The 27,062-nt window shown below is 47.4% G+C and overlaps 2 protein-coding genes across 5 annotated transcripts; both read right to left on the bottom strand.

The window, feature by feature from the left end:
* Positions 1-128: 128 nt before the first annotated feature.
* Positions 129-18,523, bottom strand: mief1 (mitochondrial elongation factor 1). Of its 2 annotated transcripts, none has more exons than XM_072492140.1 (4): positions 18,366-18,523; positions 13,203-13,386; positions 7,767-8,014; positions 129-1,343 (listed from the first exon to the last, which is right to left on the bottom strand). In XM_072492140.1, exons 2-4 carry the CDS (start codon positions 13,384-13,386, stop codon positions 537-539), a joined length of 1,239 nt encoding a protein of 412 aa, XP_072348241.1. In that variant the 5' UTR covers positions 18,366-18,523; the 3' UTR covers positions 129-536. The 2 variants fall into 2 exon arrangements, with proteins under 2 accessions (XP_072348241.1, XP_072348240.1); XM_072492139.1 differs by lacking the exon at positions 18,366-18,523 and adding an exon at positions 14,492-14,645.
* Positions 18,406-22,827, bottom strand: LOC140403909 (mitochondrial ribosome and complex I assembly factor AltMIEF1-like). 3 transcript variants are annotated; one of them, XM_072492142.1, is made up of 3 exons: positions 22,741-22,755; positions 20,412-20,524; positions 18,406-18,685 (listed from the first exon to the last, which is right to left on the bottom strand). In XM_072492142.1, exon 3 carries the CDS (start codon positions 18,628-18,630, stop codon positions 18,406-18,408), a length of 225 nt encoding a protein of 74 aa, XP_072348243.1. In that variant the 5' UTR covers positions 18,631-18,685; positions 20,412-20,524; positions 22,741-22,755. The 3 variants fall into 3 exon arrangements, with proteins under 3 accessions (XP_072348243.1, XP_072348242.1, XP_072348244.1); XM_072492141.1 differs by lacking the exon at positions 20,412-20,524 and having other exon boundaries at positions 22,741-22,827; XM_072492143.1 differs by lacking the exons at positions 20,412-20,524; positions 22,741-22,755 and adding an exon at positions 21,031-21,052.
* Positions 22,828-27,062: the final 4,235 nt, after the last annotated feature.

Below are 27,062 nucleotides of genomic sequence, written 5' to 3'. Positions count from 1 at the left end.
TCTGCTTGACCAGATTAGTTCTAAAGCTCTTAATTTACACTGTTAACATGCAGCTCCTGTGGAGGTTTGCTTGTATCCTTCATTCTGGACATTTATTGATATTTGAAAAACAGAACCAGTAGCACGTATCACTGTACCTCAGTCAAATAGATTTTATTGACAGCTGCAATTTTGAAAACTTTGTCCAAGTCTTTCAAAATGTCATTTATTTTAAATCTTTACATTTTAAGTGTGATTGGGAAGCGTGAACATTTCTTTCATGTTTGGTTCGTTAAAAGGACAAAATACCATACCACCGGTAGCCGAACTGTCTTTTTAAAAATAGTAAACAATACCGGAAGTCCTTCCCACAAGATCATTATAGTTCCCCTTTCATGCAACTTCCGATCATGGTTACAAGTTCAGGCAATGCTGAGTGACGAGTAACCTGGTCATTAGGGTTATTATATAGTTAACAGCACTCTAATCTGGTCATTGTGTGAACCCTGATAAATATCGAATTCCGAACCTCTTCACATGCCCACTACAAAACAAATTCATGTATTTAACAAAGTCTCAGGTTCAGACAAGGAACAGTATAGCATGTATCCCAATTCATCAATTTCTTCATCGCCGAGTTCCAAAAACAGGTTGACTTTGGTATCTAAGCTGCACGTCAAGAAACCTTGCTCCAAGTAGCTTATCAGCTCTTTGAGAATCAGCAGGAATTTATCGGCCAGCAAATCTGGTGACCAGCCCGATTCCTTTTCGCAACTGTGTAGGATCACATTGGTCAGCTGACTGGCAGTTAGCTTGTTGAGAACAGGGCTGGACCTGCAGATGGCTTTCAGTATCTTTAGGCAGCAACAGCGACAGCCTCCGTCCCTCTCGTCCAGGGCTCGTAGCTTGACGGTCTCTGCAGTTCGGAAGCTTTGCCGCCACATGTTTTCGTAGCGTCCATCCCGATGTGGTTTGGCAATCAGCATGGTCTCCTCCATCACAATCAATGGCAAGAACTCAATAAATAATGTTTTACTCGTGTCGTACTGAACCTCTAACGTCAGGGTTTCGGAAGGGACCACCGGTCGAATGACGAGGTCCAAGACACTGCCTATAGCTGGCCAGTTGATGGTCCCTGACAAGGCCTTGTCAAAAGTCTCGTTCACGACTTTAGGTGAGAGGTAGCCGCCCACGATGCAGCGGTCCCAGTAACTGCTGCCGCGGGGGAAATATTCCATGTTTTCCCTACGGACCAGCCAGAACCCAGGGACATTCATAATGGTCTCCTCCCCTGGGATTGCAGCCCAGAGGTTCTTTTCTAGGATCAATGGAACCATCAGTTGAACATGATCTGCAGTGACCACCTAAAGAATCAGACACAAGTAAACTCAATTAATAGTACGGTCAGAAGTGATTTTATCAAGACAAGCATATAGCAACACGTGACTGTCATAAAACATCATTAATCAAGATAATAAACTTCCAAGTGGATTTGAGACCATAAGAGAAGTACTTAGGTACTGAAGAAGTACTGCTCTTCTCTTCGACCGCATTCAGGACCCTGACCTTCCCGTTGCTTGCCATTTTAACACAAGACCCTGCTCCCATGCCCACATGTCTGTCCTTGGTCTGCTGCAATGTTCCAGTGAAGCTCAACGCAAACTGGAAGAACAACATTTCATCTTCCGGTTAGGCACACTACAGCCTTCCGGACTCAACATTGAATTCAACGACTTCAGATGATCAGCTCTACCCCACCTCGACCCATTTGTTTTCATTTCATTTTAACTGTCTTTTACCATTTCTTTCTTTCTTTATATATATATATATATATATATTTATTTTTTTCTTCTTTTAAAATTTTTTTAGATTCCCCAATTACTTGGGCAACTTAGTGTGGCCAATCCACCTACTCTGTACATTTTTGGGTTGTGGGGGTGAAACCCACACAAACACGGGGAGAATGTGCAAACTCCACACGGACAGCGACCCAGAGCCGGGATCGAACCTGGGACCTCAGCGCCGTAAGGCATCTGTGCTAACCACAAGGCCACCGTGCTGCCCTTCCTTTATATATATTTACCCCCCCACCATCTTATCCACCTTTCCTTACCCTTTCTCCCCTTTGCTTCTCCCTTCCTCCCCCCCACATCTGTCACAGTTTACCCTCTGATGTTAATTTCTCTGCAGTTTGGTCTTTCACACCTTTTGTTCTCCCTGGGGACTACAATTAGCACTCTTTCCCCTTGGTTTCTGTGGCTATTAGCACCCCGTTTCCCAGGGTTTCTGTGGCTCTGACTCATCTTTCAGTCCCACGCCCACTTTCTCTGTCTTTTAGCTTTGACAAAGGGTAATCTGGTCTCAAAACGTTAGCTCTTTTCTCTCCCTACAGATGCTGCCAGATCTGCTGAGATTTTCCAGCATTTTCTCTTTGGTTTGAGACCATAAGAATGTATTCAGGGCAGATTCTTATAACAACATATTCTGGAACTGATCAGGGAGCAGGCTATTTTGGACCTGGTAACAAATAATGACACACGATTAATTCATTACCTCACAGTAAAGGATTCCCTTGGCAAGTGATCATAACATGATTGAATTCCATATTCAGTTTGTGGGTTAGAAACTTTGGCCTGATACTAGAGTTAGGATAAATGGATAATTTTTAGGTTGGCAAACTGGAATCCATGGAGTGCCATAGGGATCGATGTTGGGGTTTCAACTATTTACAATGTATATTAATGACTCTGATAACGAGACTGAAGAATAGAATGTTACTTAACTGGACAGAGACTGCAGAATACAGAGGGATCTGGATGTCCTCGTACATGAATCACAAAAAGCTCATATATAGGTAACAGCATGTAATCAGGAAGACAAATGGAATGTTGTCCTTTATTGCAAAGATGTGGAGCTGCTGGCGTTGGACTGGAGTGAGCACAGTAAGAAGTCTTACAACAGGCCGGGGGCTAGGGAATTTTCATTCTTCTCACACATCCATAAGGCTTATTCCCGGATCGATTTTTTAATTTTGAGCAGGGCGCTGATAGCGAGAGTAGAGGATACTGAGTACTCGGCGATAGCCATTTCGGATCACGCCCCACATTGGGTGGACTTAGAGCTGGGGGAGGAGAGGGACCAGTGCCCGTTGTGGCATTTGGAGGTGGGGCTGCTGGTGGATGAGGAGGTGAGTGAGCGGGTCCGAGGAAGCATAGAGAGGTACCTGGAGGCCAACGGGGAGGTCCGAGTGGAGATGGTATGGGAGGCGCTGAAGGCGGTGGTTAGGGGAGAGCTGATCTCCATTAGGGCCCACAAGGAGAGAAGGAAGCAGAGGGAGAGGCTGGTGGGGGAGATGGTGAGGGCAGACAGGAGGTATGCGGAGGTGCCGGAGGAGGGACTGTTGAGGGAGAGGCGTAGCCTCCAGGTGAATTCGACCTGGTGACCACCAGGAAGGCGGAGGTGCAGTGAAGGAAGGCCCAGGGGGCGATTTAGGAGTATGGGGAAAAGGCAAGCCGGATGCTGGTGCATCAGATCCGGAGGCGGGACGCAGCTAGGGAAATCGGGGGAGTTAAGGACAGGGAGGGAGTGTGGTGCGGAGTGGGGTTGGCATCAATGGGGTCTTCAGGGACTTTTATGAGGAATTGTATCGGTCGGAGCCCCCACTGGAGGGAGGGTTGGGCCGCTTTCTGGACCAATTGAAGCGGGACAAGGATCCCCTGCAGTGTGGGTCTTACAGGCCGCTTTCGCTGCTAAACGTAGATGCCAAGGTGCTGGCGAAGATCTTAGCCTTGAGGATTGTGTGCCGCAGGTCATCCACGAAGACCAGATGGGGTTCGTGAAGGGGAGGCAGTTGAACGTGAATGTGCGGAGGCTTCTGAACGTTATCATGATGCCGGCGAGGGAGGGGGAGGCGGAGATAGTGGTGGCGGTGGACGCCGAGAAAGCCTTCGATAGGGTAGAGTGGGGGTACCTGTGGGAGGTGCTGAAGAGGGGTTTGTCAGGTGGGTCAGGCTGCTGTACGAGGTCCCGATGGCGAGTGTGGCCACGAACAGGAGGAGGTCTGAGTACTTTCGGATGCACCGAGGGTCAAGGCAGGGGTGCCCCCTGTCCCCCCTGCTCTTCGCACTGGCGATTGAACCCCTGGCTATGGCACTGAGGGAGTCAAGAAACTGGAGGGGGTTGGTGCGGGGTGGGGAGGAGCATAGGGTGTCGCTATATGCGGACGACTTGCTGTTATATGTGGCGGATCCGGTGGGGGGAATGCCGGAGGTAATGAGGATCCTCAGGGAATTCGGGGATTTCTCGGGGTACAAGCTCAACATGAGGAAGAGCGAGCTGTTTGTGGTCTACCCAGGGGACCAGGAGAGGGGGATTGGCGAGCTCCCACTAAAAAGGGTGGAGAGGAGCTTCAGGTATTTGGAGATCGAGGTGGCCAGGAGCTGGGGGGCCCTGCATAGACTTAATTTCACAATGCTGGTGGAGCAAATAGAGGAGGAGTTCAAGAGGTGGGACGCGTTGCCGCTGTCCTTGGCGGGTAGGGTGCAGTCAGTCAAAATGACGGTGCTCCCAAGGTTTTTGTTCCTGTTCCAGTGCCTCCCCTTGCCTCTGCTGCTCCCTCCAAGGAGGTATACCCCGAGCCCGGTAGTGGCGGCTGCCCTCAAAATCTGGGGGCACAGGGGGGAAGTTGGGGCCTCGGTGTGGACCCCAATACGGGGGAACCACCGGTTTGTCCCAGGGAGGACAGATGGAGGGTTTTCAGGGTGGCACAGGGCAGGGATACGAAGGTTGGGAGACCTGTTTGTGGACGGGAAGTTCGCGAGCCGGGTGAGTTGGAGGAGAAGTATGGGCTCCCCCCGGGGAACACCTTCAGGTACTTACAGGTAAGGGCGTTTGGCAGGTGGTGGAATTCCCGCGGCTGCTGCCACTACAGGATGCTCTCGGTGGGGGGGGGGGGGGGGGGGGAGGAGATCTCGGAAACTTACCAGGTGATGCAGGAGGAGGAGGAGGCCTCGGTGGTGGAGGTGAAAAGTAAGTGGGAGGAGTTTGGAGAGGAGATCGAGGAAGGGACGTGGGCAGATGCCCTAGGGAGGGTGAACTCTTCATCTTCATGGGTGAGGCTCAGCCTCATACAGTTTAAGGTGCTGCACAGGGCACACATGACCGGGACAAGGATGAGCTGGCTTTTTGGGGGTGAGAACAGGTGTGTTAGATGCTCAGGGAGCCCAGCAAACCACACCCATATGTTCTGGGCACGCCCAGCGCTGGAGGAATTTTGGAAGGGCGTAACGAGGACGGTGTCGAAGGTGATAGGATCCAGGGTCAAACCGGGCTGGGGGCTTGCAATATTTGGGGTGGCAGAGGAGCCGGGAGTGCAGGAGGCGAAAGAGGCCGGTATTCTGGCCTTTGCGTCCCTGGTAGCCCGGCGGAGGATTCTTCTTCAGTGGAAGGACGCGAGGCCCCCAAGCGTGGAATCCTGGATCAACTATACGGCGGGGTTTATTAAGTTGGAGAGGGTGAAATTCGCCTCGAGAGGGTCGGTACATGGGTTCTTCAGGCGGTGGCAACCGTTCTTAGACTTCCTGGCAGAGCGGTAGATATTGGTCAATGGCAGAAGCAACTCGGGGGGGGGTTATTTATTTATGTTTATTTACACTGGGGGATCTGAGGCGGTGTATATATTTGCTATGTTGGCTCTGCGTTAAGTTGGGGTGTTAATTTATTATTTTTGTACAGGGGAGGGGGATATGGAGGGTTGTTTTTTGACTGTGTTTTGTATTTAACCCTGTTGGGTTCCTTTTTCATTTTGTTATTGATATTCTGTGAAAACCTTAATAAAAATTATTTTTTAAAAAAGAAGTCTTACAACACCAGGTTAAAGTCCAACATGTTTGTTTCAAACAATAGCTTTCGGAGCACTGCTCCTTCCTCAGGTGAAGGAAGGAGCAGTGCTCCGAAAGCTAGTGTTTGAAACAAATATGTTGGACTTTAACCTGGTTTTGTAAGACTTCTTACTTTATTGCAAAGGGGATGGAGTATAAATGTAGGACGTTTTGCTGCAGCTGTACAGGGCATCGGTGAGACTGCACGGTTTTGTGTACGGTTTTGATCTCCTTACACAAGGTTGACATAATTGCATTGGAAGCAGATCAGAGAAGGTTCACTAGACCAATTCCTGAGACAAAGAAGGTTGTCTTTATGAGGAAAGGTTGAGCTTGTTGTGTCTGTACTCACTTTAGAGGTGATCGTATTGAAAGATAGATAAGGAAGAACGTTCTCTCACAGAGGGTCATTAGTCTTTGGAACTCTGTTACACAGAATGCAGTGTAGGCTGGGTGATTGAATATAGGAAGGCTTTTGTTAGCCTTTATCGTTAAGAGGATTTGAGTACAAGAGTAATGAAGTCCTGCTTCAGCTGTCTAGAATCATGGTTAGACCGCACCTGGATCACTGTGTACAATTTTGGTCCCCTTAGCATTTGGAGAACATTATTGCCACAGAGGGAGTGTGACAAAACTTCAATAAACTTGCCCCGGATGTTGGCACTGTCCTATAAAGAGGGATGAGGGTAACTAGGCCAGTATTCTCTCGTGCTTCGAAGAATGAGAGGTGATCTCACAAACTATTTAAAAGGGGTAGGTGCGGGTGAGATGTTTCCCCTGGTTTGGGGAGTTTAGAACAAGGGGACATGATTTCAAAATAAGGGGGAAGTCACTTGGGACCGAGATGAGAAGAACTTTCTTTACTCAGATAATTGGGGATCTTTGGAATTCTCTATCCCAGAGGGTTGTGGAAGCTCAGTCGTGTTTAAAACAGAGGTTAACAGATTTCAAAATACCAACAACATAAAGGGATGTGAGGATAGTGTGGGGGGGAAAAAGGGATTGAAATGGATGATTAGCTGTGATCATATGGAATGGTGGAGCTGGCTTGATGAACTGAACGGCCGATTCCTGCGATATTCAACGTTGAGTTAGACAGATGTTTGATCTACAAGTGAGTCTGATTGTGGACTGACAAGTGGACTGAGGAGATTTCGTGACCATGAATTTGAACAGCAGTAGAGCTCACCCCAGTGTCACAACTGATATTTATCCTTCGATCAACATAAAAAAACATACCATCTCTTTGCAGCTTTTGGGAACTTGATATGTGCAATTTGGCTGCCCTATATTAGACAACAATTCAAAACTACTTTATTTGCTGTAAACTACTTTGCGACGTCCCGAGGGAGTGAAAGGTGCTAAATAAATGCAAGTTCTTTCTTTTACCATCAACATAATAATTGGAGCATGTGGGCAGCACAGTGGCATAGTGGTTAGCACTGCTGCCACATGGCACCGAGATCCCAGGTTCGATTACCAGTCCCGGAATACTGTCCGTGTGGAGTTTGCACATTCTCCCTGTGTTTGCGTGGGTTTCGCCCGCACAATTCAAAGATGTGCAGGGTAGGTGGATTGGCCACAATAAATTGCCCCTTAGTTTAGAAAATGAATTGGATACTCTAAATTTGTGAAAAAGAACATAACAATCGGGACAACCTGCACTAGACTCGTCTAATGGCCCAAGCAATATCTAACAGGACACCCGACATTACCAAGATTTCCACTTGGGAGTCAGGAGATCAGTTAAACTTACACACTCCCACTTCCCCGTTATAAATTCACTGTCCTTACTCCTAATCATGATGCTCTTTATGCTACATGCCACTCCACAACAGAGAAAGCGTACAAGCAGTCTGCTTCCAGATCAGTGGGACGCCACTCAAGGGAATTAGATTAAACGCAAACCTGTAGATCGTCATACAGACTGCCGCTGAGATACATGTCCCGGAGGGGCATATCAGGAAGCTTGATGTGGATGAAATTCCGCAGTTCTGTGCAAATGTCCATTGCAGCCTGCTTGGCCTGGCTCATTTCCGCACCTGGGATGGCAACATGCTTACGGTAATACACATAGAGTTTATCCTGCAAGGACAAGCGGAGTCGAGCTTTCTTCAAATCCATCTGGCTTTTCTTGGCAGAACCTTTGGAAGTACCTGTATCGAGACACAAAGTGCAGTAGAAGCAACAAATTAATTTAACACCGAATATACAAGTCCGAAATCAAACTGGTCATAAAGGAACATTGTTAAAACGACTCAGTCAACTCTGCAGCAGGCGGAGGACTGAAATAGATAGTTTTAACATACAAATAAAAAATAAAGGTGGTTAGCACTGCTGTCTCACAGCGCCAGGGACCCCTGAGCGATTCCGGCCTGGGGTGACTGTGCCGAGTCTGCACGCCTCCCAGTGTCTGCGTGGGTGCTCCGGTTCTCTCCCACAGTCCAAAGATGTGCCGGTTAGGTGGATTGGCCATGATAAATTGTCCCTTAGGTTAGGGTTACAGGGCGGGGGATTGGGCCTAGGTAGGTGGTCTTTCGAAGTGCCGTAGCAGACTCAATGGGCCGAATGTCCTCTTTGTGCACTAGGGATTCTATGAAGATGTTAAAATAATGGAGTGGATGCTTCAACTTACTACGATGCCACATAATTAACTTTGTTTTCTTGGTCTTAGTTGGGCATTACAAAGAATTATAAATCCCATTGTGCTTCTGTTAATTGAATAACAGTCTGATAAAATTAGTATTCATTATAACAACTGGCACTTGACAGTGTCTGCAATGTAAAACATCACCCCGAGGCACTTTACAAGGCAAGTTTAAGAGGATCAGGTGCTAAACCGTGTGAGCGTTGAGAGAGCTGACGAGAAATCTCGATCAAAAAGATGGGTTTGAAGAAGATGCAACTGTAAAGAAGAGATTGAAAGGAAAAGGAGGAAGACCTGCATTTATATAGCATCCTTCATGGCCTCAGGACGTCCCAAAGCACTTTACAGCCAATGAAGTATTTTTGAAGTAGTCACTGTTGTGTGGCCATCTAAAAGGGCCGCCCGCAAAGGATAATGGGAATTATGGTCAGGCTGGGACACAACCCCTGTGGATTGTGCAAAGGGAAACCAGACCTAACTGAAACTCACACCTGCTGAAGGTCAATCACCGATTTCCCCAGGGCAATGGGTCACAGATCGAAACATAACAGCAGTAGCAGACTTGGGGGCACCTATTTACCTTATTTGAGAGTGCATACGTGCCTTGGACAATAGCAGCTAGGACCCGCCCAATCATCGAGGTACCCACCCCCAATTGGCCAGAATCGATTAGGGTGATCGAAACCCTATTGATCCATTGGATCCCGGGTTGGGACCGCCCAAAAGAGCGCAAAAGATCGGGGGATAAGAAAATCCGCGCAACCAGTATTCGGTCTCTTTTGGGACTGGCCTCTGCTTCGACCAACTGCAGCATATCGACCAGCCAAGTTCAAGGACCCGCGATCGCTACCTGAAGGACGAGCCGCAGCCGAGGTGAACCTGAAGACTTCCAACTGATCCACGTGAGGATCCAGATAAAGGCCTTATCTAACCTGCACAGAGCCGGTCACTTGGAAGTTAAGTAACGGTCATTTTAGTTGTTAGGTATAGTTTTTTAAAATATATATTTTTATTCTTTTTTACATTTTCTCCCAAATTTACACCCACCAACAATAAACCCATAGTCACCCTTAATACACACGACCCCCCACCTCCAACTCTCCCATCCATCCCCCCAGCTAATGTTCGATGTTATCCAGTTCTTGAAAGTGCATAATGAATAATGCCCATGAATTGTAGAACCCCTCCGTCCTTCCCCTCAGTTCAAACTTAACCTTCTCAAGAGTCAAGAATTCCAACAGGTCTCCCCGCCAGGCCAGGGCACTGGGTGGAGAGGCTGCTCTCCATCCCAACAGGATCCGCCTACAGGCGATCAACGATGCAAAGTCTACGATATCTGCCTCCGCCCCCGTTTCCAACCCTGGCTGGTCCGACACGCCGAATATGGCCTCCCGGGGGCCCAGGTCCAGTTTCACGTGCACCACCTTGGAAATGACCCTAAAAACCTCCTTCCAGTAATCCTCTAGCTTTGGACAGGACCAAAACATATGAACGTAATTAGCGGGGTCCCCGCCGCAACACTCACACACATCTTCTACTCCTTCAAAGAATCGGCTCATCCTCGCCCTCGTGAGGTGTGCTCTGTATACCACCTTCAGCTGTATCAGCCCCAACCTCGCGCACGAGGTGGAGGCAATTACTCTCCGGAGCACCTCACACCAGAACCCCTCCTCCATAACCTCTCCCAACTCTTCCTCCCACTTTGCTTTGATCCCTTCCAGTGGTGCCTTCTCCTCTTCCAAAATAGCTCCGTAAACCGCTGACACTACCCCCTTCTCCAGTCCCCCTGTCGTCAGCACCTCCTCCAGCAATGTGGAGGCCAGTTCCTCCGGGAAGCTCTGTATCTCCTTTCTGGCAAAAATCTCGAACCTGCATGTATCTAAACACTCCTCCTCTCTTCCCCCCCCCCCCGCTCCAGCCCATACTTCGCTTCCAGCTCCTTCAGTCCTGCAAACCGACCCCTAAGAAACATATCTTTTAGCGTCTTAATCCCCTTCCTCCTCCCATTTACGAAAATTTCCATCCCACCTCCCTGGCTCAAATCTGTGGTTCCCCAGAATCGGCATTTCCCTTAACCCTGCCCCCAACCCAAAGTATTGGCGAAACTGCCTCCAAATTCTCAATGAAGCTATTATTACCAGACTCCCTGAGTATTTCCCCGGAGCTATCGGGTGCGGCGCTGTTGCTAGTACTTTCAGTCCCGACCCCCTGCACAAACTCTCCTCCATTCTGACCCACTGGGAATCAACCCCTCTGACCCAGCTCCGCACCTTCTCCACATTCGCCACCCAGTAGTAGTACATCAGGTTCGGAAGACCCAAACCCCCTGCCTGCCTTCCCCTCTGTAGCAGCACCTTTCTCACGCTGGACACCTTCCCTCCCCACATGAACGAGGTAATCCTTCCCTCAATCTCTCTGAAGAAAGCCTTTGGCAGGAAAATCGGTAGGCATTGAAAAATAAACAGAAATCGCAGCAACACATTCATTTTAACCGCCTGCACCCGACCCGCCAGTGACAGAGGGAGACCATCCCACCTTGCCAGATCAGCTTTCACTCTCCCCACCAAACTAGAGATGTTGTACCTGCGAAGCCTCCCCCACTCCCAGGCAACCTGCACCCCCAGATACCTAAAAAGTGAGTCCCTGCCCTACGGAATGGCAGCCCCCCCACCCCTGCCCCCACGACCGACCGAGACACCACAAAATACTCACTCTTGTCTAGATTCAGCTTGTAGATTGTTAGGTATAGTTTAATGTGTAGCCGCGTGTAGAGATAAGCCTGTGTTTAATAATAAACTATGATTGAACTAACATACTGGTTGTGTGGTTATTTGTCCAATACAAGGAACATATTTGCATCTTGTGGTTCTGATAAAAGAGCAACAGTTGTAATGTAGGAAATGCAGCAGCAACACCGCAAACAGCCATGTAATAATGACAAGATAGTCTTTTAAAAAAAAATTATATTGATTGCCCAGATGAAGGCTTAAGCAGCAGCAACAATGACAAGACAACTGGAGGCTTTGAAATCAGCTGTATTCAAGGTAGAGGTCAGAATTAGAGGACAGAAGGATGTGGTGTGCGGGAAACAAGGCTGGAGCAAAGGTTATGCAGGAGTGTGGCACCGGAGACATTGATGGCACGACTGAGAATTTTAAATTGGATCTGTATTAGGACATTAGCCAGTGTAGATTAGTGAGGCGGATTGCCATGCCAACAGGACTTAGTGCAGAATAGGACAGAGAGGATTCTGACCAAATTTAGGTTAATGGAGAGAGGAGAATTGGAGACCAACAAGGAGGATGTTGCAGTAGAGAGGCACGGTAGCATAGTGGTTAGCACTGTCGTTTCAGAGTCAGGAACCCGGGTTTCCATTCCTGGCTTGCGTCACTGTCTGTGCGGAGTCTGCACGTTCTCCCCGTGTCTGCGTAGGTTTCCGCCTGGTGCTCCGGTTTCCTCCCACAAGTCCCGAAAGACGTGCTTGTCAGGCGAATTGGACATTCTGAATTCTTCCTCAGTGTACCCGAACAGGTATCGTAGTGTGGCGACTAGGGAATTTTCAGAGTAACTTCATCGAAATGTTAATGTAAGCCTACTTGTGAGACTAATAAAGATTATTATATGAAGACCAGCTAATGCAAAAGCATACATAAGACATGCGGAGAGAGCAGGAATAGGGGTGTAGAAGACGAAACGGCAGGGTTGCAAACGGGCATTGTGGAAGACTGAGAAGCAATTCTGGCTCGAATTGGATGCCAATGTTTGGCAAGGACTGAAACCAGCCTGAACAAGTGCCCAGGAATAGAAATGAAATCAGTGAAAACACCAGAGTTAATGGTAGGGATATTGTTGGGTAATAAATTAACTTGGCTGGGATAAAATTACAGTGGAGAAATATAACACACTGAGCCAGTATGCTAATGCACTCTCCCGTTAATCTCCTACCTCTTAAAACGATTTAGATCAACGAATAGTCATTCTCACCTGGAAGGGCTTGCAGGTGATATTGATCATGGATCACTATAACTAACTCGTACCCTATCACTGCTCGTGATCGCGCTCAACAAAATCATTTTTCCAAGTTGTGTATGAAGATGATTCAGCGTTGTGAAAGGAATGATGTCCCACCGTTATAAGTCAGATGCTACGATGAATGGAATACTTTGTCAGCCAGTAAGTGTCCACACTGAGGCTGAATTTGTCGGTGCCAAAAATGACTCAACCTCCAGTTTCAAAATCCTCCACTGCAGTCAGTACTGGTAACATAACCAATGGATCAGATTAGGGATCTGCTCTGCTGCCACATCCAGTGGTGGAGGAGGTTCCATAAACACCTTTGTCCTCAATGACAGCAGAGGCCAGCACATCAGTGTAAACATAATGAGCTTCAGCCAGAGGTGACAAGTGGAAGATCCATCCAGCCTTCTCCCGACATCCTCACCACCACAGATTCTGATCTTCAGCCGATTCACTTCATTCTGCGTGATACCCAGAAACTGCCAATTGCACCGAACATGGTGACTATAGGTCCCAAACACAAACCTGGCTCTACTGCTGAAGATGTGTGTTCCAAAGCTCCCTCCCCCACAACTGCACCTGTCGTTTCAGCGTCATTAAATGTAATTTTCTCCTTCTATAATTATGTAGTATACCATATATGCTGTACAGTAAACCACTTATTATACCCAACAATTTACCTGCTTCAAAGCTCGTGCTACCAGTTGGCAACGCTTGTAGTGATCTGCTAACATTCATTTTCATATCCCTGGTCAGTAAACGTGGCGACGACCCAATCCAGCTGGGCTCCTCCCAGCTTTGCTTCCCAGATCTCAAATCCATCTTGCTGGGGCTACTTGGGGCACTGATCGCTCGGTCATACATCTGCAAGGAAAAGGTTAAAAAAGAGATAATATTGGTCACGAGCAACTTGGTACATACAGTATTTACTGTACTCCAGTAGTTATTTTTCACTCTTTCATGGGATGTGGGCATTATTGGCATTAGTTGCCAATTCCTAATTGCCCACGAAGCAAACATTTCAGAGGCAGTTAAGAGTCAACCACATTGCTGTGGGTCTGGAGTCACATGTAGGTCAGGCCGGGTAAGGATGGCAGATTTCCTTCCCTAAAGGACATTGGTGAACCAGATTGGTCTTTACGACAATTGATGATAGTGTCATGCTCACCATTACGGAGCTTTATTTTCCAGATTTATTAATTGAAATCAGCTGCCGTGGTGCGATTTGAACCCATGTCTCCACAGTATTAGTCTGGGCCTCTGGATGACTAACCAGTGACATTGCCACTGGGCCACTGTCTCATAAAGAAAGACATCACTGAGTGAGGAAAAACATTCTTCAGTTAAGCAATTTCAGGATCTCCTGTTTGGACCAGTGCACTTAATGAATAGGCTGTGCACAACAGGAGAAATTAGAAGCAATGTTGGTCCCAAGGTTCTTAATCGGATGGCTATCAAACTAAATCTGACACTAAGCTACATTAGAACAATTGATCAAAAAGCTTGGTCAAATAGGCTGTGTCTAAAGGAAGAGAGAGTTAGAGAGATTTTGGGAGGCAATTCCAGATCTGAGGAGTTAGGCAGCTGAAGGCACAACTTCCAATGGCGGAATGATGGAAGTTATGGATCCACTATCCAGAGCCTTATGAGCACAGAGATACTGGAGGGTTGTAGGACTGAGACAGGTTACGGAGATAGGGGGTGCCAAGGTCAGGATGAGATTTAAAGACAAGGAGGAGAGCAATTGCATGACCAGGAACCGACATTGATCAGAGAAAGTGGCACGTTAACGTGGCTTGGTGCAAGTTAGCTTACAGGCAGTAGTGTTTTGCACAGGCTCAAGTTTATTGAGGTTGCAAAATGGGAGGCCAGTCTCTCCACGGAACTGGAGAACCTAGTTTGAGGAGGTGGTATGGAATTGATGGAGGAAGCAGAACGGATAAATGCTGAAAGATAACGAGGACGCTACCCTCTTAACGGCCAATGTTGCAATGCCCAGCATAGCTGCTCCACCAACACCAAGCACCAGCCTGGCATTCGAGAGGACAAAGTCAATGGCATTCCCAATCCCATTGTCTCCTTTCTTGTTTTTCCCATCTCCTACGCCAGCCATCTTGAACAGAGTACACCTGGAATGAAAAATAATTTCAGTAATATTCAATTTTATTTTAAAACAAATGATTTTGAAAAATATTTTCCTCCAAATCTTTTGGGGTGTTATTTATGGGGGGGGGGGGGGGGGGGGGGGGGGGGGGGAGCTTTGACCAAGATACCAGCAAGACAGCCCACTTATCGTTTACCCTGTGTGTCTACCTGGACCACCAGAGCAGGCTTAGCTTAATGTGTCAGCCAACGAGCAACATGTGGAAACATAGACCTCTACTGGAATGGCAAAATTGGGCATTTAAAAAAAATTATTCATTCATAAATGTGGGGGTCACTGGCAAGACCAGTATTTATTAATCACCCCTCTGCAGCCAAGTGGCTAGGCCATTTCAGAGGACAGGTGAATGTCAGCCATGTTGCTGTGGATCTGCAGCCACATAGAATCCCTACAGTGCAGAAGGAGGCCATTGAATCTGCACCGGCCATCTGAAAGAGCACCCTACCTAGGCCCACTGCCCCACCCTATCCCCATAACCCCACCTAACCTGCTCATCCCTGGACATTAGGAGCAATTTTTTACCATGGCCCATCCACCTAACCTGCACATCGGCCAGACCAGGTACTGATGGCAAATTTCCAGAAATTACAAAGCTAGAGCCAGTAATGGTGATGGCGAAACTACCACCCTTGCTGTAAAAGGCCATCTGGTTCACTCATCTCCTTTTAGCGAAGTAAATCGGTCGTCCTTACCCAGTGTGGCCTCAGCCTGACTCCAGACCTGCAGCAATGCAGTTAACTCTTAAATTCCCTCTTAAGTGACCCAGCAAGCCACTCAAGTGTATTCAAGAAGGCAGCTCGACACTACTGTCAATAAATGTTGGCCTTTCCCACCTGCCGTGAATGAATTTTAAAAACACTCTCTGTAGCCTTAATGTAATCCTATAAAGGAGCATCACTGCCATGCAGAAAATTTTAATACATCTATTGTTGCTATAAAACCCAAATGCTATGGTGTCTGTTTTTATGGCTTCCTCGGCCTGTCAGCACACTTTCAGGTAACCATGTCCCAGGTCCCTTTGTTAGTCACACCCTTCCAATGTCTTTCTCTTCGTGTATGTTTATCAAATTTATCACTTTTGATTTCTCCATGTTAAATTCCATTCAATCCATCTGGCCCAATGTACATTCTTCTGAAATTTCTCACAGCCCTCTTGCTGATTACCAAGCTCCCCGTGTGGTTTTAAATGTCTTTGTGACATTCTCAACTGCACGCAGTACTCTAAATTGTGTCCCAACAGTTGAGCACTGAAGAGTCATACGGACTTGAAACGTTAACTGTTTCTCCCTCCACAAAAGCTGCTGAGGTTTTCCAGTGTTTGCTGTTTTTATTATACACTGTTGGCCTTTGCTTAGTGTTTTTACTCGCCATTTCTGGTAATTCCGTGTTGGACCAGGTCTCTCCAGTTCAGCAACATACTCTGCATCGTTTCCCTGTGTGCTCCCATCGTTAGTTTACCTTCTCAAAATTATCTCGCACTCCTCCACATCGATCGGTACATACCCAACACGCTAACCTCTTCAACTTCTCCCAAAGCCTTTCTCTAGTCCTCACAACACACAAAGGGAAACATAAAACAGCACTCACCGACTCAGCTCTTAACAATGTTTCATTCCTCCCTTGTGACTAAGTCCCTTCACCCTCTTTCCTTACCCATCTGAGGGAACTGGCGTCATTTATTCTCAAAAGTTTGACAAGACTGGGTGTCAATTGAAATGTTCAAAACTTGAGTGGAATAGATTTTTGTTAGGCAAGGGCATTAGTGGATATGGAACCAAGCTCTTACAAGCAGCAATGAGACGAGTGACCGGATAAACTGCTTTGGTGTTGCTTGAGGGATAAATATTAGCCAGGACACCCCTCCCCCTCTTCAAAGTAGTGCCACACTATCCTGAACATCCAACTAAGAGGGTTTATGGAGCACAGAGGAGCCTATGATCTAACTATGGTGGCACAGGCTCGTGGGGCTGAATGATTCTCCTGGTCTCATAAGCAGCACGAGCTGGGAAAGATTTAGGGCTCCTGTGCTTGTTAACTGCCCAGTAATCCCACTGGAGAGATGTGGAAGTTTTATACTGGAATGACATTGAGCTCATCTCTGCAGACGGCTGGAACATGCGGAATTCAGGGAACGTACGACAAGGCTGGAACCGTACCCCAACATAAAATCACCACTTTCGCCAGAAAAGCAGAAAGAGAAAAAATGGTACTCCGATTCCCCCAAATACACTGCTAATAAACTATTGGCAGCCAGTCAAAAACATTGTTATAAGGACAGCACGGTGGCGCAGTGGGTTAGCCCTGCTGCCTCACGGCGCCGAGGTCCCAGGTTCGATCCCGGCTCTGGGTCACTGTCCATGTGGAGTTTGCATATTCTCCCCGTGTTTGCGTGGGTTTCGCCCCACAACCCAGAAGATGTGCAAGCTAGGTGGATTGGCCACGCTAAATTGTCCCTTAATTGGGAAAAAAATTGGGTACTCTAAATTTTTTTAAAAATAAAATATTGTCATAAATACATGCATTTATTTTTGTTCTTTCATGGTCTGTGGATGTCACTGGCTAGGCCAGCATTTATTGCCAGTTCATAATTGCCCCCGAGGAAGTGGTGGTGAGCCCTCCTTCTTGAACCACTGGAGTCCGTGTGGTGTAGACACATCCACAATGCTGTTAGGAAGGGAGCCCCAGGATTTTGACCCAGTGTCATTGAAGGAACATGAAACTATAATCACACGAAAGTGCACCAAGTGTTTCACAAAGAACTACTATCAAATTATTCGTGACCAAGAGATGTCGAGGCATCCCTAAGGTGTATTAATTTGGCAGGAATTATACGCTTATGGATCGCAACATGTTGATCATAACTTACACAACAAAAATACATAGAAAGAGACACAAACTAAGGAAAGTCAAAGTTAAAACTCAGCATGCGGGAGATTATTTATTCCAATTTTCAATCTTTTTAATGTTCCGATTTGTATTAACTCTGCTTCTCTCTCCTCAGATGCTTCTAGACCTGCTGAGTTTTCCCAGCATTTTCTGTTGTTATTTCAGATTTCCAGCATCTGCAGTATTTTGCTTTAATTTTAGGGTCAAGTGTGACCCTGGTCTGAAATCTGCCTGACAACAGCCCAAGGTGAGGGGGCTGTTAAAGATTAAACAAAGACGCAGACTGTTTTGCTGGGAAGAAGGTGCAAAGTATCTTCAGATAATTGCTCAGTTCCCTTCGAGCTCCACGATTAAATCGGTCTCCTCTACACTCACAGACAGTGCATTCCAGGTCCCATCCACTCGCTGTGTAAAAAAGTCTTATCTCATGTTCACTTTGGGTCTTTTGCCAATCACTGTAAATCCTCTGGTTCTCGAGTCCAGCATGTATTGTTTAGCACAGCTCTCTCCTTATTAATGTCACACAGACTTTCTATCTGGAGTTCCTCAACAAAGATTAGGAAAGGAATCCCTATCACGAAGTCTCAGTACCCAGGGCTCTGTGGCCAACCAGATGACCCTTATCGCCGCCCATAGACCCCTTCCCAACTAACTCAAGTGTCAAAATTCCTGGTCTACAGGACTTATTCTCAGATTGGGAAATTCATTTCCCAACTGTGGTCTCAGGCAATGCCTAACCTCAAGGTTATAAGAGACAGAAGTGTCAAGAATGATTTTTTTTAAAAAAGCATACCTACAAGTTTTGGAGTCAGATGTTTAATCTTGGCTCCGGATTAAACCAGGCCTCCAAGTTTGCTCTTCAGAAAATAGAAGCCTTTCTCCAATTGCTGAATCTTTTCTTCCTCCTCGGTGAGGTGCTGGTTCTTTCTGAACTCCCTCTTGATGAGTGTATAGTAGTAGTCTCGGTCTGTGTACTGGAGATTGCGGCCCTCGCGCAGGAGAGCTCGGTAAAGATTCAGCACAGCCACACGTGACCAGGCCGCCATGACAAGAGACATCAACCAGGGAAATAGGGATGGCTCTCCAATCAGTATGAAGTTATTTCTGCCATACCTGGAAAAAAATAAAGGAAAGTTGACAGAACAGTCACAGAAACAGGCCATTCGGCCCAACTGGTCAATGCTGAAATTTATGTTCCTTTTGATCCTCCTTTTTAAAAAATAATCTTTAATAGTGTCACGCGTAAGCTTACATTAACACTGCAATGAAGTTACTGTGAAAATCCCCTAGTCGCCACATTCCGGCACATGTTCGGGTACACAGAGGGAGAATTCAGAATGTCCAATTCACCTAACAAGCACGTCTTTCGGGACTTGAGAGGGGACGCAGACAGGGAGAGAACGTACAGACTCCACACAGACAGTGACCTAAGCCGGGAATCAAACCCAGGTCCCTGCTGCTGTGAAGCAACAGTGCTAATCACTGTGCTACTGTTCCGCCCTCCCATCCCTACTGCATTTAACTCTATCAACATAACCCTCAATTCCTCTCTCCCTCGTGTTTCTCTAACTTCCCCTTAGATTTATCAATTTTATTCACTTCAACTACTCCTTGTGGTAGCAAGTTCCATCACTCTCTAGGTAAAGACGTTTCTCCTGAATTCCTTGTTGGATACGGACAAGGAGTAGGCCATTCGTCCCCTCGGGCCTCCTCTGCATTTTATAAGATCATGGCTGATCGGATAGTAACCTCAAATCTGCATCCCACTTATACTTTTACTAAGCATTTAGACAGGGACTTGTGAGGGGGAAGGCGCAGCATTGATAACCTATCACTGCCTTTTACCAAGAATCTATCCACCTCTGCCTTAAAACTATTCAAAGACTCTGCTTCCACCATCTATGCAGGAAGAGAATTCCAAAGACACTTAACCCTCAGAGAAGAAAATTCTCCTCATCTGTTTTCAATGGGGGACCCCCATGTTTTTAAAACAGTTCTCCAGGTTCTCACAGGTATTTCGCAATAAGGCATATCTTGTATGCCATGTAACCAGGCAAAAGAATCAATTTTACTTATTTATTTAGTGAATGTGAATCTCCAAAGCTAGGTGAAAGCCTCCTCACTTGCTGAGTTTAAGGTGATTAGGCAGAAGATTTTTGGCACTTTTCCCTGTCAGATAGAGAGCTTTCCCACACATTACAATGTCTACATCCATATTACTGCTCTCGCAACCAAAACCTTCCTCTTGCCTACATGGCTGCAGATAAAGAGCTGGAAGGTGGGATTAGACTCGAAAGCTCAGCACGGACATAAGGCACCAAATGCGCTCCTTCTGTGGCTTAAACATTTCTGCGTTTACTTTGGGACAGACTTAATGACAAGTCTGTTCCTGGGGACTGGTGGAGAGGAAGGTGGCCTGGTCTCCCTTTTATTTCAGGTGTTAATAACCCTGTTGAGTATTAGTACTTTTAATGCTCTTAATTTTAAGATTATCGCATTTGTAGTTTTCTTTCTCCCTCATTCCCTCCATATTTTTGCACCTTTCATTTGCTTGCACTTCAGAGGGATGTGTCTCCTTTGAGATGGTTTTTGTACACACACTTTCCAAAAAACCCTGTTTGCCGGCAATTCAACCTATTAATCGTCTCTCTAACAGCACTTGGTATTCATATCGAGTTCTCCCCCACGCAACCCCCCCCCCCCCCATTCTGTTTCAGTCCTATTGGAGGGCTTACTTATTTTCAGGGTCTGCAAAAGCCTTTTTCTCCACATTTTACCGCCAACATTTTCAGCTCCTCTTTAACACCCTCCAGAGAAATGTGAAAGCCAGATAATATACCTAAACACGAAAGCTGTGAAACTCCTCTCTCATTTCACACGACTCGCCATTTCTACCTGTTCTTGCCTTCACTGTCTCTCATTTTGTGCAGCGGTACGACATCCTTACCCTTCCTGAAATTTCAGTATTAAATGGAGATATTTTGGTTTATTAACAATCCCCGGGAATAAAACAGACAGTACAAATCGACAGGAAACAGTAATTCGACAAAACACAGGGAACATAACAAGCATTTCACCCTTACCGGGAAACAGACCAAACCTGGTCCATGGACAGTGCTCTTACTACGAGAACCATAAAACCACATGAAAACGGCACCGTGTTATACACACCGGCACCAATACACTATGGAAACGGAAAACAGATCGTAACTACACAAGGAAAATATAGGCATAATACATATACACAGGGCCCTCACACTTGGTATGCTCAATTTTAAATGCAGTTTAGAGCCTAAACAGCTGACGGTGTGACTATCAATGGTGTAGTGAATATAACTGGAATGGACAAGAAACCAAAATCAAGAGGCAGAAATAACCGAGGATTAGGAATAGATACCAAGAGAAAAGGCCATTGAGGGATTTAAAAACAAGAATGAGTTTTTAAATTGTTGCCGAACCTGGAGCCATTGTTGCTTAGCAAGTGGAAGCCGCCATTGTCACAGAGGGTCACCACACCTCAGGCAAGGGACAAGGTTGAGAAGGCAGTGGACAAGGTTGAGAAAGCGGGGTCTACATGGATAACCTCAGCCGGTACAGGAATTGAACTCGCGCTGTCACTCCGCATCATAAACCAACCGATCGGCCAACTGAGCTAACTGACCTCCCTGGTCAACAAACACAGGGGCAATGGGTGAACAGGACTTGGCATAGGTTAAGACACAGACAGCAAGGTTTTGGATTAGCGCAAGTGTACAGAGCGCTCAAGGCGAGAGGCTCGCCAGAAGAACGTTGGAATAGTCAAGTCTGGAGATGACAAAGGCATAGATGAGGGTTTCAGCAGCAAAAAGCAAGGGCAAGACCAAAGAAGGGCGATGTTATGCAGTCAGACGAAGGCAGTCTTGGTGATGGAGCAAATATATGGTCAGAAACTCATCTTGGCATCATTTAGGTTGCCACGGGTTGCAAGCAGTCGGGTTCAGCCTAAGACAGGGAGAGGGATGGATTCAGTCTGTAAGGAACAGGGAATGAAGACTTTAGCTCTCCTTTTTTCGTAAAGGATAAACTGTTGCTCCCTTTGAAATTTGGTATTCTTGCATCTCCCCTGATGAGTGAAAGACAAAAAGCTTCAACAACATGTCCCTTTTCCAACCCTGAGCTGTTTTGGAAGAGGAGAGAAGGACCCTACAGTGCTTTACGTGATCAAACAAGCTCTGACAATGAAAGGCCATCTTAGTACCATCTTCAAGAGGGAAACACTCTCACAGCATCATCCAATTTTACCACTGCCAATGATTCAGTCCCAATGTCCTCTCCCCTTCCAGCCCGCGTAACAAACAGATAAAATACTGCAATGTACATTTTAAATCCAAATTTACAGAGGCGGCCTTTACTTTTAATGCAACTGTCCATTCATAAATCTGCAAGGTGCTCATAATATCAGGCACGAATGGACATCAGAAAGTGCTGATCTTTTGGCAATAGCAAAAGCTTCTAATGGCGCACGGAAGCCAGTCAGCAAATAGAGTGGCTTAACATCGAGCAGAGTACTTGTGACTCTTTTTAACTTTCGACCCTGCCCACACAGCAAATAGCTGCGACAGTGGTCAGTCTGCACCCAAAAATTCTGACCCGCCTTTTTACTCGACTGGTCAATTCACTTTGGAGTATGCCAGCATTTTCAGACTCACATTTCATGTGATGCTCTTTAAATCAAAATCTGGGTTTTAGGCCTTTATTGCACCCCCACCCATGACTTTTAATGTTTATCATTAGGAGGCCAATTAAAACAGTTCATGACAAGGGAATCATAATTGAAAAATGAATGCCAGACTTTGCAAAAATAGTTTAAATGGATTTAATTTAATTCAGGCCCCTGTTTAAAAAGAAATGACAAGTTGACCAGAATTTTGTCCGCTGGCGCCTGACGTTCCCGCCCGCCGGCTTCTGATTGGTGCTCCCCTCCGCGGGGCGTTTCCCCCATTGGTCCCGTCCCCTGTCAATCACCGCTACCCTGCCAGGCGGTGCTGACGGCGCGGAGGCCGAATCCTTCGCATTTTTCCCCCCCTAAAAAATTTTTTAAAAACTTATGAACCCGGCGATAAGCGACCCGCCGCGATTTGGGCCGGCCCAGAAGCCAGGACGCGCGGCTCAACCGTCCGCCTCTTTACCTCTGCCGCTCCGACCTCCGTGGGAGGATGAACAAGATGGTGGCCGCGCCCCAACAATCACCGCCGGGTCACGTCCTGCATCATGACGTCGACGGACGCCGGAAAGGGGCGGGGTCAGGCGCGGCTGTCCATCAATCAAAGGGAGGTCCCTTCCGGGAGGAGAGGAGGAGGAGGGCCTGCTTCCACTGGGAAGGGGCCTGGTGCAGCCCACCCATTCCCCCATGGAGGTGGTGTGGGGCTTGGGGGAGAGCGGCTGTCCAAGGGTGTGCAGCTTAGGTAGTGTCATGGGGATATGGCGGGCGAGTTGGCCTAGGTAGAGTGATTTGAAGATCGGTGCAACGTAGATGGGCCGAATGGACACCTTCTGCAGGGATTCTATGAAACCCAAATCAGATGGGGCGGCATGGTAGCACAGTGGTTAGCACTGTTGCTTCACAGCTCCAGGGTCCCAGGTTCGATTCCGGCTTGGGTCACTGTCTGTGCGGAGTCTGCACGTCCTCCCCGTGCCTGCGTGGGTTTCCTCCGGGTGCTCCGGTTTCCTCCCACAGTCCAAAGATGTGCAGGTTAGGTGGATTGGCTCTGCAAAATTGCCCTTAGTATCCAAAAAAGGTGAGGTGGGGTTAGGGTAGAGGTGTGGGTGTAGGGTGGAGGAATAGGCTTAGGTAGGGTGCTCTTTCCAAGGGCTGATGCAGACTGGATCAGCTGAATGGCCTCCTTCTGCACTGTAAACTCTATGATTCAAAAGAAGATACTTGTAAGTCGATCCTGAGAACACCTATTGAAAAACTGTGGGAAGCTAGGTCTCCATGATGATTGATATGTTGGCTGCCCATGGCCGTATTTTGTTCTCACTGGAACGAAGGAGGTTGAGGGGCGACCTGATAGAGGTATACAAAATTATGAGGGGCATAGACAGAGTGGATAGTCAGAGGCTTTTCCCCAGGGTAGAGGGGTCAATTACTAGGGGGCATAGGTTTAAGGTGAGAGGGGCAAAGTTTAGAGTAGATGTACGAGGCAAGTTTTTTACGCAGAGGGTAGTGGGTGCCTGGAACTCACTACCGGAGGAGGTAGTGGAAGCAGGGACGATAGGGACATTTAAGGGGCATCTTGACAAATATATGAATAGGATGGGAATAGAAGGATACGGACCCAGGAAGTGTAGAAGATTGTAGTTTAGTCGGGCAGTATGGTCGGCACGGGCTTGGAGGGCCGAAGGGCCTGTTCCTGTGCTGTACATTTCTTTGTTCTTTGTTCTTTGTATCCCTGATGGACGGGCAGTGGAAGCGGGGGGGGGGGGGGGGGGAGAACTTTGGGTTGCTGACCCTCCAGCATTGGCCTGGAGTCTCCAGGAGTTGAAGATCAATCTCCAGGACACTGCAGTGTGTGCGACCCTGGAGAGAAGCCATCAGGATATTTTAAAAAAAATTTAGAGTACCCAATTATTTTTTCCAATTAAGGGGCTAAATTGCATGGCCAGTCTGCCTAACCTGCACATCTTTGGATTGTGGGAGTGAAGCCCACGCAGACACGGGGAGAACGTGCAAACTCCACACGGACAGTGACCCAGGGCCGGGATTCGAGCCCGAGTCCTCAGCGCTGTAGGCAGCAGCGCTAACCACTGTGCTGCCCACGGCCATCAGGATATTAAGATGGATATTTTTTTTGTTCATTTTCTTTTGACATTTCTCCTTATCAGATATAAAAATACTGATAATTGCAGTACAAATGCTGTTTGGTTGACAGTCGATCATCATCCAATTGGGTAATGAGTTTTGCTTTCCAGTTGGCATAGGAAGGCCACGGGTCACAAGGATGGATGTGTCGGCCGACTATTGGCTGGAGAGTGGGGGGGGGTGTGAGTCATGTGGCAACTTTAGGCTGCGGCCATCCCATGGGGACCCACTGTGGCTCTACCTGCCTGTCCCTCTCCCACAGTCCTGTTGTCGCCCTGGAGGAGGAGCATGCAGTGATTCCGTTGACAGCTCGTTTACTTGTAACTCAGACGTGTTTGTGTTCGGCTGACCGGATTTTCAAATGTCAAATCCGAGAGTCATGGGAAGGTGGGCTCCGTGATGCAATCAATACATGTTGGTTGGATAATGGCAGGAATCTGTGGGGCAGGGGGGGGGGGAGTTGATGGTTGGCGACCATGTGATGACACCTCCCAGAACATGCCCGGCCAGAGTAGGCAACGTGGATAGTTTTAAAGATGTCACCAGCAATGGGGAAAAGGTAGTGACAACTCCCTTGGAGGCGTTGAGGAGGATGGGCACAGGATAGAGGTTGGCTGCACGCAGTACAACAGGATGTGATGCGTGTTTACGTGAATGAAGACTAAATTTCACACAGTTTTGCCCTCACACCTCACCCTCAGCCTGCCCCAGACCCTATATTTGACAAAAAAAGAAAAGGTGAAAATCAGGATATTTGAACTATTTTTAGGAGATTGTCAGGACAACGGGATACTTTTAAAAAAATTTAGATTACCCAGTTATATATATATATATATATTTTTTTCCAATTAAGGGGCAATTTAACGTGGCCAATCCACCTAGCCCTGCACATCTTTGGGTTGTGGGGGTGAAACCCATGAAAACACGGGGAGAATGTGCAAACTCCACACAGACAGTGACCCAGAGCCGGGATCGAACCTGGGACCTCGGCGCCGTGAGGCAGCAACGCTAACCACTGCACCACCGTGCTGCCCTAGGGGCGGGAAATCTCAACCGCTGAAAATAAGGTCAGCCAGTAAGGCAAGTATCGACCGGGGAGTGTATGTACCGTTTTTGTAAATAAAACTTTGTTCTTACTTTACCCGGTGTGGACTGCCCCTGTCTCAATGAGATCAGCCACTATCTTTTGAGTGGCGGAGCAGGCTCGAGGGGCCGAGTCCGTATGACCACATCTGGAATATTGTGCGTGGTTTTGGTCCACTCAAAATGGAACTCCAAAATTACTGGGGATTTTATAAATTTAGAGTACCCAATTCTTTCATTTCCAATTAAGGGGCAATTTATTGAGGCCAATCCACCAATGCTGCACATCCATGAAACCCACGCAGACACGGGGAGAATGTGCAAACTCCACACAGACAGTGACCCAGAGCCGGGATTCGACTACACCACAGTGCCGCCCAAACATTACTGGGTTTTTACTGGGATTTGATCATCCCGAACTTAAGCAAAATCATTTCACACAGTCAGTGGTTGGGGTCAGGAACGCACTGCCAGTGTGGGGGAGGCAAGTTCAATCGAGGCATTTGAGAGGGCATTGCATGAATACTTGAATCAAAACAATGTGCAGGGCAGCACGGTGGTTAGCATTTGCCTAGCATTCCCCTCATAGAACATACAGTGCAGAAGGAGGCCATTCGGCCCATTGAGTCTGCACTGACCCACTTAAGCCCTCACTTCCACCCTATCCCCGTAACTCAATAACCCCTCCTAACCTTTATGGACACTAAGGGCAATTTAGCATGGCCAATCCACCTAACCTGCACGTCTTTGGACTGTGGGAGGAAACCGGAGCACCCGGAGGAAACCCACGCACACACGGGGAGAACGTGCAGACTCCGCTCAGACAGTGACCCAGCGGGGAATCAAACCTGGGACCCTGGCGCTGTGAAGACACAGTACTAGCCACTTGTGCTACCGTGCTGCCCTTAGCCATTGCTGCCTCACGTGCCGAGGTCCCAGGTTCGATCCCGGCTCTGGGTAACTGTCTGTGTGGAGTTTGCACATTCTCCCCGTGATTGTGTGGGTTTCGTCCCCAGATCCCAAAGATGTGCAGGGTAGGTGGATTGGCCACGCGAAATTGCCCCTTAATTGGAAAAAATGAATTGGGTACTCAAAATTTATATTCATTAAAGAAACAATGTGCAGGGGTACGGAGAAAAGGCGGGAATGGCACTAAGTCACCATGCTCGTTTGGAGAGTTGGTGCAGATACGATGGGCCGAATAGCCTCCTTCTGCACCGTGACAATTCCGTGATTCTGTGACATGCCCAGCACAAGGTATCACTCCATTCGTAACAGGAGAGCTCTCCAGTATTTTGAGCCTTAAAAGTGGGATTACTTAAAACTCATTGGAACCAGAGAGCACAGCAAGATCTAAGTACAGATGGGGGTGAAGGCAGATGCTCATGCCTTGCCTCGTTAATGGCCCAAAGTAGAGTTCTGTTTGGGTGGAGGACTCCAGTTCCACCCAGTACCTCATCCTGGTTGAGTGACCTTATGGATTTTGTGCACTTAGAAAAGGTCAAATATATCATGAGGGGTCGGCGGAAGGGTTCTACTCGGGATGGCAGCCTTTATTTCCTTTTT

This window comes from Scyliorhinus torazame, chromosome 29 (genome assembly GCF_047496885.1).
Source record: "Scyliorhinus torazame isolate Kashiwa2021f chromosome 29, sScyTor2.1, whole genome shotgun sequence".
NCBI lineage: Eukaryota > Metazoa > Chordata > Chondrichthyes > Carcharhiniformes > Scyliorhinidae > Scyliorhinus > Scyliorhinus torazame.
Note: the sequence above shows the minus strand (reverse complement) of the source record. Positions and strands in the feature narration are given on the sequence as shown.

What these genes read in the sequence shown, in the direction of transcription:
- mief1 (XM_072492139.1), bottom strand. Translation starts at nt 14,635, where the DNA reads ATGGCTGGCGTAGGAGATGGGAAAAACAAGAAAGGAGACAATGGGATT. An exon ending in CAACATTGGCCGTTAAGAGG is followed by an intron (nt 13,387 to 14,491) that starts GTAGCGTCCTCG and finishes TTTTCCTTGCAG; the next exon opens with ATGTATGACCGAGCGATCAG. An exon ending in GTCTGTATGACGATCTACAG is followed by an intron (nt 1,344 to 7,766) that starts GTTTGCGTTTAA and finishes CTGATTCTTTAG; the next exon opens with GTGGTCACTGCAGATCATGT.
- LOC140403909 (XM_072492141.1), bottom strand. Translation starts at nt 18,630, where the DNA reads ATGTCTCTTGTCATGGCGGCCTGGTCACGTGTGGCTGTGCTGAATCTT.